General features: G+C 42.2%; 1 protein-coding gene across 1 annotated transcript; it reads left to right on the forward strand.

Annotated features, from left to right (window-relative positions):
• The first annotated feature begins 996 nt into the window (after window positions 1–996).
• LOC137280260 (layilin-like) lies at window positions 997–4,188 on the forward strand. Its single transcript, XM_067811872.1, has 4 exons — window positions 997–1,055; window positions 1,599–1,661; window positions 2,054–2,260; window positions 3,863–4,188. Exons 2-4 carry the CDS (start codon window positions 1,610–1,612, stop codon window positions 4,075–4,077), a joined length of 474 nt encoding a protein of 157 aa, XP_067667973.1. The 5' UTR covers window positions 997–1,055; window positions 1,599–1,609; the 3' UTR covers window positions 4,078–4,188.
• Window positions 4,189–10,503: the final 6,315 nt, after the last annotated feature.

Below are 10,503 nucleotides of genomic sequence, written 5' to 3' on the forward strand. Positions count from 1 at the left end.
ATTTGGTAGGAGAATCTGGAAGGAGACAGTTCATTTGGTAGGAGAATCTGGAAGGAGACAGTTTATTTGGTAGGAGAATCTGGAAGGACACACTTTATTTGGTAGGAGAATCTGGAAGGAGACAGTTTATTTGGTAGGAGGTTGTTTATCTTGTAGGTCACAGTTCATTTGGGAGGACACAGTTCATTAAGTAGTAGGTTGTTCATGAGGTAGGAGGTTGTTTATCTTGTAGGTCACAGTTCATATGGGAGGACACAGTTCATTAAGTAGTAGGTTGTTCATGAGGTAGGAGGCTGTAAGGGGAAGACTGCTTGTCTTGTAGGACACAGTTCATTTGGTAGGAGGCTGTTTATATGGTAGGAAACTGTTGATTTGGTGGGAAGTGTGGTTCATCAGATTGGAGGCTGTTTGTTTGGTAGGAGGCCGTTCAGTCTTGGAGAAGGCGAGACAACTTCGCAGCGCACACTCAATTGCAAAGTCCTCTATTAATTTTTAATCTCCCATCTGTTACTCTTTATGTCTCTCTCTCTCTCTCTCTCTCTCTCCCCCCCCTCTCTCTCTCTCTCTCTCTCTCTCTCTCTCTCTCTATATATATATATATATATATATATATATATATATCTTTCTGTGTGTGTGTGTGTGTCTATCTTTTTTTGTGACTGTCTTTATGTGTCGGTCTCTGTGTCTCTGTCTATCGATCTGTGTGTCTGCCTCTCTCTCTGTATCTCTGTTTCTCTCTCTCTCCTTGAATCAAATAATCTTTAGTAGGATGCTCAATCAATTTTCAGAACCTTTCACCTTAAAACAACTATTAGATTGTGTTACGGCTGCAGGTGTCGTCTCTTGTGCTATTCACCTGCTCTGTTAATAATACATGACTCTATTCAATATGCATTACGTAGCAGATATTGACGTCTCAACCATTACAAGTATATTATGCAAATACAGAAACTACATCGTTAAATAGCCTTCCCCTGTTTTATATAAAACACACGTGTCTGTACTCCTCACTGAGCAGGCAGGACTGGCAGCGACCGTCTTACTCCCAACTTTTGGTAAAGTAATCACTCTTCTATAATAATGTTCATGATATGTTCGCTTTGTGCTTGAGTTGTGCAAGCGTTTTGGTGCACAATGTAGGTATTGAGCAGTATTTGTTTGATGTTTGCCGCCACAATGACCAATAATCCACTTCGTTGAATGTCAACTGTGCATGTTGTCGAGTCTGGTCCAGACAATCCAGTGATCGATGCCATGATCGTCGATTTACTCTATAGACAACAATGAACCATATCAGCAAACCTGGCCAGCTGATAAAACAATCTTTTTATTACGGCACATCCAACCAACCATCATAAAATTAACACGCAGCTCTGCACATTGCAGAGACTGTTGAAACACTTGCCCCAGGAAAGACGAGTATCGTGAAGACCGATCCTGTTCGTTGCCTTTTACGACATGCATGGGTTGTAGAAGACCAATTCTAACATGGATCTTCATGAGTTCTTCAACGTCTTCTATAACAACGTTACCATCGCAGCCGAGATGAGTTCAAGGAAGGAAGACTATTTTTTGTTTATTTGCAATTTCTGTTTCAGAGGCAGAGTCAATGATGCTGCGACTCATCATATTTGCTGTTTGTGTAGTGGCTGCACTTGCAGGTAGGCTGTATATGATTGCAAAGGTCTGGGTTTTCATCTTTAAAAGTATTGCTCCATTCCATGAGATTCCCAACCTGTAATGGTTGTCAATGTCGACATACTGGATGTATGTTATGGTCACAGTAAGTGACATAATTGACAATGTTGTACCATTTCAGATCCTTTTGAAGTTTGCTAATATTAATCACTTGATTATTTACAGACTGCTGTCATATAGCTGGATTAACATTTTCAAACAGGAAAAGGCATAAAACTTCGTTTTGAGAAGCACCAAGCAAGACCAAAACCCTCATCCAATATGTTTTGACAAATGATATTGATTTGTTTCCAGACAACACTATTTTACATCAATCTATTGCGTTTTTGCTTATTTCCTTCCCTGCATTTTGTAGGCAAGTGTCCTAAAGGATACACGAAAGTTAAGAATCCCAAGATGTGCTTCCGACTCAGTGAATTTAAGGACACAATGAAGTACAAATTCGCCGAGGCTGAGTGCCAGAGGACGGAAGGTGGGCGCCTGGTCAGTCTGGACACGCCAAAGAAGTATGGCATCGTCGCTGGATACCTGTTTGGGCTGGGAGACACATCAGGGGACGCAGGTAAGAGATTTACCCTCCTACCAAACTGGGGAATCAGCAACTTAAGGGAAGAGAGGTAGTCACTGAATATCAAGAAACGAAGTGCATGCTAGTTTGTTAATGCTGTGATTTCTGACACAGGGTGGGTACATGATCTGATTAGGTGTTTATCTGTTTCCTAACTTCTCGCGCAACTCTTCAAACAACCTTTAGGTTATACGTCTGGTGCATTACAAACCTCCTGCCCCTCCTCCTCATCATTTATGGACCGATGCCTTAAAACTCTAACATTATTGGTGAGATGAGTTAAAATGGAAGGTTGTACTTCAGAATATTTCTCTCACATAACAACATGCATGTGTGTGGCTAATTATACAACCTTAAGCTTGTTTTATAGTGCTAGTTCACTGAGATACCATGCCTCAGTTGAGCATGAATATACCACTCAGACACTTTATCTTGACTCCGAGCCGACCAGTCCTTGTTGAATCCATTAATGCCGAGCTCGAGACAGTCGACAACAAGTACCATATTTTAACGTCTTTTGTTATGAAGCGGCCTGGAATTGAACCCACGATCTTCCGCTCTCCGGGCGCACACTCCAACCACAACACCATCGGGATAGTTTCCAATATTATTGAGGGTAATATCAAACAGACAAAAGAAATGTATTTCTTTTCTATAGTAACAAAGGGTTTAGAGTGTGTCTCCTTGCTCACCCTGTGTTTTCAGCTTCGGAGATCTCAGAGTAATGTATAAACATGCTTGTCCACGTTACAGTCGTGCAAAGGGCAGTAGGTAGCCGAGTGGTTAAACGTTCGGTCCTCATGACGAAGATCGTGTTCGATTCCCCAAATCGGTACAATGGGTGTCCCCGCCCTGATGGTGCTGGGATACTGGTAAAAGCGGCGTAAAACTAACCTAACTCACTCACAACAGTCGCGTATACAAGGGATATGCACCTCCACTATTTGAACATTTTCTTATATTGCTTGATTTGTTTTTTTCGACACCTTTCATTTGGTAACAAACTACTACGCCTACACAACTGATGTACTGCGAGTACAACAAACAACAAACACTACAACTATTACACGGTAAAGGAAGACTGAGACGGGTATAAATTGTCTTCCTTTGTGTCCTACCCGATATTAACCGACCCGATACCCCATATTTACCGACCCCATACCCGTTACTATAATTCCGGACATCAAACTTGAAAGAATTGGCAGCATATCCTTCAGCTCGGAGGCGAAAATTTCGAGGTTTTCAAAATTTTAACTAAGTCTAATATTCAGATGACATGACGGTAAGTTATCTTCGAAGAAAATATAACCTTTAATCATGAAAGCATAACATATTACATCCCTGAATTTATTAGTCACACGATCATAAGGGGTTCAAACACCTGGATCCAACTCATTACCCACACGTCCCGGGGACCTGGGTTATCTGTTCCAGTCCTATAGTAAAAGTCCGGCAGCTCACTGGAAGGGAAAAATTGAGAATAGAGAATTGAGAAATTTCTGTGAAGGATGTCATTTTGGAGTCAGTCTACATAGCTGAGATTTTCATTCGACTAACGGACACACGTCCATTTAACTCTCAACTCATATTTTTTAGGTTCAAAGAAATTTCGAGTTTGGATAGGTTTGAAGCGAAGGTCGTCGGGATCGTCTCAGTTTATATGGACCTCGGGATCCACAAATGTGCCTGCTTGGGGGGTAACCGAGCCGGACAACGGTCGGGGGGAGGACTGTGGTCAGCTGGATACTTGGGGGATCAGTGACCTCCACTGTGACCTCAAGCGTCGATATATCTGCGAGATCCCCTTGTAACGGCTACCACAACGTCTCAGCTAACGTGTACATCGACCATCACTCAGACGCCATTTAATAATGAATAAATGAATGTAGTCGATGCTTTAAAACAATAAATGCGTTCATTGATCACTTGATTGTCTGGTTTGATTACTGCTCTCCAGCCCCATCCACCAGATATGTATATATGTCCCTGTACATATCCCTAACCTCCTGTGACCCGTGAAAGACCGGGGTAGAATAGGCCTTCAGAAACCAATGTTTGCCATAAAAGGCGACTGTGCTTGTCGTAAGTGGTGATTAAAGGGATCGAGTTGTCACGCTCTCTGAATTGGTTGACACATATCATCGCTTCCCATTTGCACAGATCGATGTTCATGTTGTTGATCACTGGAATGTTTGGTCCAGACTCCATTATTTAAAAACAGCCGCCATTTAGCCAGCATTGTGCTGAGTGCAAGGTTAAATTAAACTCACTCGTTGGTGAATCTGTCACACATACCAAGTTTGTGAATATATGTCACAAATACCAAGCTTGTGAATTTATGTCTCATATATACAAAGTTGGTGAATCTGGAAATGAAAATGTTACACACACACACACACTGTACCTAAGGCGTTGCCAGCATCTCAACATGGCGGTAGGTAGATCGCTTGGCGATTACGTCCCTTGAATTAGCATGCATACAATCAAGATTACTTAGGACACTGACAAAAGAACTTTACCAGCCTCACCTTTGGTACAGTGACACTGAAAAAGGTTTCTTGGATATACGAGTCACAAATCATCTTTCCGGAGCATAACACAAAAACCGTTCAATATTTATAGACCAAAATTGATAGATATAATAATTTGAACCTATGGTTGTGCCTGTTGCTAATGGTGGCGTGGGTTTCGTTTCCGGAGCAGAACTCAAAAACCGTCCAACAACATTTTTCTGCAAAACTTGGTAGATATATCAATCAGAACCTGAAGTGGTGCCTTTTGCTACTTACAGGTTCTTGTGATTTATTATTTTCTCGGTTTCCATGGAAACGTTTTTGACTTAGTCTCACTAGTGAGAGGTGTGTTTCGTTTCCGGGGCAGAACTAAAACACTTCTTAATATCTGTCAGTTGTCTAAAAGGACAATAAGTAACTGTCAGATGGTTTGTCCTCTCAAATATTTGGGGGTCGGGGGGATATGTCATCTTCTGATGACTCTCGTTATCTATTTAGTACTTTCTGAATTGTGGCACTGTCAATAGTTGAAATATGGGAACAGAAAATCACATGCGTATGTACACAAACCATTCTTGTAGAAGTATGGGAGACTATGGCACATATACACATTTAGAACAATATCTATTTTCTCATAATAGTAGCAATATATACGTTTGAAATATGCACACATGAAAGGCACAGTCTGTATAAAACGCTATCAATTATACAATAAAGCTCGACGTCGAGAAAGAATATGATATAGGATTTTGGCATGAGGGGAGTTGGTTGGTTTGTTGTTTAACAAGCAGCATTATTCCAGCTAAACAGCCGCGGTCTGTAAATAATCGAATAATAATCGAATCCAGTGATCAACAGCATGAAAATCGATCTACTTGGTTACAATGCCATTCGACAACAATGTCATCGAGCCCGACCACCAGAACTCCTTAGTGACAAGCATGAGTTGCTCCTATTCAACATGTTTGTCACCTTTATCGATTTTTCGGGTTTACATCGAGAGCATCTATAATGACTTTTAGTTGTCTAGTGAAAGGCTGCTCATTTGTTAGCAGGCTGCTCATTTGATAGGAAACTGTTCATTTGGTAGAAGGCTGTTCATTTGCTAGGAGATTGTTCACTTGGGAAGAGGCTCTTTATTTGGTAAGAAACTGTTTATTCGGTAAAAGATGTGGTAGGAGGCTGTAGGAGAGTGTTCATCTGGTAGGAGACTCTTTATTTGGTTCCTCTTTCGTCATAAAGTATGTGCTGTTTTATCTGTGAAAAAACCCTAAGTATCAATTTCCATGAATTGGTCAAATATCCCAGAAAAAGGAAAAGTCATTCATTGTCACAGATAATTCCCAACCCCCCAAAATAGCTGACGGGGTATGATTCGCCCAGTGTTCTGTTCATTATTACTTTACCCTTCCCCTGTTGAGACTAAAATCACACATACTCTGTGACGTATCACAAAGTTTCTGTCGAAAAATTACAAAGACTCTGCTCTCACTGTAACCAAGTTCCTCCCTACCCATGTATCAGGCCATTTCAGAACGTAATCACAAGTTTGACGAAGTCGTCAAGTCGAACAAGCATGTACACAGCAAGCTGGACAGTATCAATACGTCAGTTGTATATATGGGTGCACAGCGACATGTGGCAGAGGAGTGATGTGATTCTTTTGCAAACGAAAATGTAAAAGGTAAAGATTGTGATCACACATTAGTAGAAAGGGTTGACTATTTAGAGAATCAACTCAGACAAGTGAATATGACCTTTCATGATGTGCCTTAATCTATGCTGAACGAATCCTGGAATGACTGTGAAAACATTATAAGGGATGTCATTTGTGATGATTCGGATATCGATGATTCTTAAGTATGCATTAATTGTGCTCATCATATTATCGACGGCAAAGCGATTGTATACCCGATGATCACTTATCACTCAGTATCCAAATATTCCAGTTAATACTCTTTTTAAGTTCTTTCATACAAACGTGAAGCCAATTTTACTTTATGGTGCAGACGTGACGGGTTATCAAGAATGACAGTTGATTGACAAATTTCATTCACATTTCTGTAAATATGTTCTTGGCATAGATAAACATGTTTCTAACAATGCCGTATTAGCAGATTGTGGTCTCTATTGTATTAGTGTTTCACAGATTAAGACAGCAATGCAGCAGAGAGGGTCCAGGTGATCCTGGCACAGTCAGGTCGGTAAGCTCATCATCAGCTCAGGCCACGTGCCCCCTCTAAACGCAGCCCAGACAGTGAATGGGACTTTCCCCAGGAAACACTGTCTAGTCGAACCCACCAAGAACTTTCCGGAGAATATGAAGACTCCCCATCACTGTAGCCTTCTGCATTACCCAGATTGTCGGAAGAGCTGTGCGCTCTCCTGATCTGCGCCAAGTTATCACGGGGTACCACACCGAGAACAATGGGGGGCCTGACGACTGTGTACTTGGGATGGAAGCGAGACATTTTAAAGGCGAGGTATTTATCATGCTTTTCCTGAATCTTGCCAATCACATTGCTGTCAAACGGAGGGAAAATTCAATGATACGAATAATTTCATTTTCTTTATCCAAAAAGAGAAGATCAGGTTTGTTGGTTGGAGTTCGTCTCAGTCTGTATATTGGCCTATTCCAGAGAAGTTTGAAAGCATCATGTTCCAGGACGCCCTGGACATGTTCAGGGTCGTACCATGGATGGACCTCGGAGTCAAGGCCACAGACATGGCGGAGACGATAGTAAAAGCAGCGAGCCATGCCATCATGTCTTTTAAGATATGCTGTTTGTGCCAAGGAAGGGCATCCACTGACAATGTGTTGGACAGTCTCTGTACATTCATTGCAAAGACGACATTTCATATTGATATTTTCTTTAAGAATCACATTCTGGCGACTGCGAGCGGGAAGTGACTGGTCCTGAGCAGCATAAAGGAATACCTCAGTTTCACATTTGAGACTTGCCTACTTCATCCAGGCGAAGGAGTCGGTTGGGTTGCTGCTCTGTTCCACACGCTGCTTGTACAACACGATGCAATGGCTTCTCAGACAGTTTCTCCAGAATGGATCGACTCTGGGCCGACTTCACATGATTTACTCCCATCACTGTACCATCCAGCAGTACATCACCATCACAAAATCAACCTCAAATTTCAGATTGTGTCCAACAACCTTGGCACGCTTGAAATAGCTGTGGAATTTCTTGCTTTCATCATGACATCTTGACATGCATCACCAGAGGACCATTCGATAAATAGATATGTGCAAAAGTACACAATAACATTCTGTCATGAAGAGCCTCCACGTTAATCAATCCCCGACCTCCAGAATTGATTGGCATATATAAATGATTAAGAGAGGCCCGAGGGTGGTGTGCTCTGTTATCAAACATGATCCTTCTGGTCAGGCAGTCAAGACTCTGGATCTCTTGTTTTCTTCAATCAACTACCCCAAAGGAATAGGAGAGGACTGGCACAGCAATAATATTGGTGGCTTTGTCCTTGTTTCGAGCATTTAGCTCTGAGCTCCGGATTTTCTTTAAACGATTATACTCGGTCTGAGGTTTATCTTGAATCTGGGCATTCTGGAGCTTGTCTCGAACATGCATTCCAAGATAGGCGTAGGACCGATCTTCCACAAGATGCTCAATAACTCCTCCCCCTGTAACCTGACCAATCCATCACAAGTTACCTTGCCACGCTTTAAATGGAGAGTATTAAATATGTCGAATCCAAATGTCATGCCTATATCATTTCAGATTGGTATCTCCTTTGGTAAGGAGCTCGATATCATCCATGTAGAGGAGATGAGTAATAGGTGTTGGGGATCTGTGCTGAGGAGGTCCGGGATGGTAGACCTCCTTCCTTTTGAGCAGAAACCTCAAAAGATTTAAAGACAGACAAAGAACTAAAGGACCTGAAATATTCCCCATCTGACTGGAATAGATTCGAAGTCTGCACATGCCCTTGCGAGTACATCTCAAGTTGAGTCTACCAGTAACTTATCAAAGACTTGACTAAGTCAAGTAGTAGCTCAGGGAGGTCAAAACACTCGTGTGGGACCGAGTTATATGCTTTTTTGTAGTCATAGGGTGGAAACGTTTGGGATCAATCAACTCTCCTTTCTTGGAGAGAACTATTGTGCAACCTATGCAGAACCACGAAGGAACATCACCTGGGAACAGTTTCCAATACTGGTCTCGAATGCCATCAGGCCCTGGACCTGTGTTAGATTCAGACATTTTGACGACACTTTTGAGGCATTTCTGGTGAAATGTATATGTTTTCTAGTTTCTGTCAATTTTACTTGAAACCATATTTTCTTTGGTTTATTGTTCTTAGTATTGGGTGATTTTTCTTTGAAAACTGTGTGAAGTTCCTCCAAGGTTCGAGTGGCAGCACATACGCTGCTAATTAACTTCAATGAACAGCCCGCAGAAAGTTCAAGATCAATTTCATTTTGGGGAAGAGACACGTTTAGTTGTTTGACTGGCCTCTGTTTCTCTAAAGGGAAATCACAAATTTCCTCATAAATAGAACTAAATGAAATATAAACAGGATTTTCGGAAATGTCTTCAGCTGAAGAAGAAGAAGAGTGAGGGTCCAAAATTTCGGAGTCAATTGGCTCTTTGTCGGAAGAGTTTCAGTCAGCAAGAAGAAAGTGGTTGACACGGACGTCCATCAGAAGTTTTGGGTCAGCTGTCACTTGAGCATTTGCTCTTGCAAAGGTTCTTGACGGGCGCCAGTTGTTTGTTGAACTGGCTCATGATGCATGAGATGTTTTAGCCGCCGGAGTTGATCTCGGAGATTTCGCTCCGTCAGGTAAGCATACATGGGCACGGCATTGTCCCAATGCAGCTTAAGCGATTTGCCATTGATGCATGGATTATCAGGCCATCCGGTCGCCTTCGCACACTCAAGTCGTGTGAATTGTAGATGTTCCGACCAACAGGTGGTTGTATGCAATCTCGACTCACACCATTCTCTTCCCGCAGAGGTTACTTGTCATATCTTCCTACGAACCTCTGTTCTAATACGGGCATGGTGCATGTGTTCAAGATTCGTGATTGGTTGTAATCAGACTTAGCTGGGCAACCAGCGACATTCTTTCAAAAGTAACCATACGTAAGGTCTCGGTAATTTCCGTATGCTTCGGGAAATTTAGAACCTCTTCCCCAGCGCGATGAGCAAATGTTTCTTTTAGATAGAACTCAGTTATGTACCTTCGAATCTATGGCGTCTCGATCCGTGAAGGTTCGGGGTAGAATAAGCCTTCAGCAGCCCGTGCTTGCCATAAACGGCGACTAGGCTTGTCGTAAGAGGCAACTGATAGCATCGGGTGGTCAGACTCGCTGACTTTGTTGACACATGTCATCAGTCCCATTTGCGCAGATCGATGTTCATGCTCTTGATCATTGGATTGTCTGATCCAGACTCGATTATTTATATACCGCCTCCATTTAGCTGGAATATTGCTGAGCGCGGCGTAAAGCTGAACTCACTCACTCACTGGCGTGTCCACCCCCCTCGTTGACAAAGGACAAGCTGGTCATTAAATGTCACGTGTGTCACATCAACACAAGCCGGCGGCAGAGGAGGGATTACACGGGGAAGCACGAGCTTCTCGGCGTGCATCACAACAGTCGTACTTTAGGCATAGTTGTTTAACTTTAGGTTATAAATTCGTTTTGCAATCACATGATGATCGGTAATAAGGTGATGTGTGTT

Source organism: Haliotis asinina, chromosome 1 (genome assembly GCF_037392515.1).
Source record: "Haliotis asinina isolate JCU_RB_2024 chromosome 1, JCU_Hal_asi_v2, whole genome shotgun sequence".
NCBI lineage: Eukaryota > Metazoa > Mollusca > Gastropoda > Lepetellida > Haliotidae > Haliotis > Haliotis asinina.

Coding starts and splice junctions, on each gene's coding strand:
- LOC137280260 (XM_067811872.1), top strand. CDS start 1,610: ATGATGCTGCGACTCATCATATTTGCTGTTTGTGTAGTGGCTGCACTT. Junction 1,662..2,053: donor TGTAGTGGCTGCACTTGCAG/GTAGGCTGTATA, acceptor TGCATTTTGTAG/GCAAGTGTCCTAAAGGATAC. Junction 2,261..3,862: donor AGACACATCAGGGGACGCAG/GTAAGAGATTTA, acceptor CATATTTTTTAG/GTTCAAAGAAATTTCGAGTT.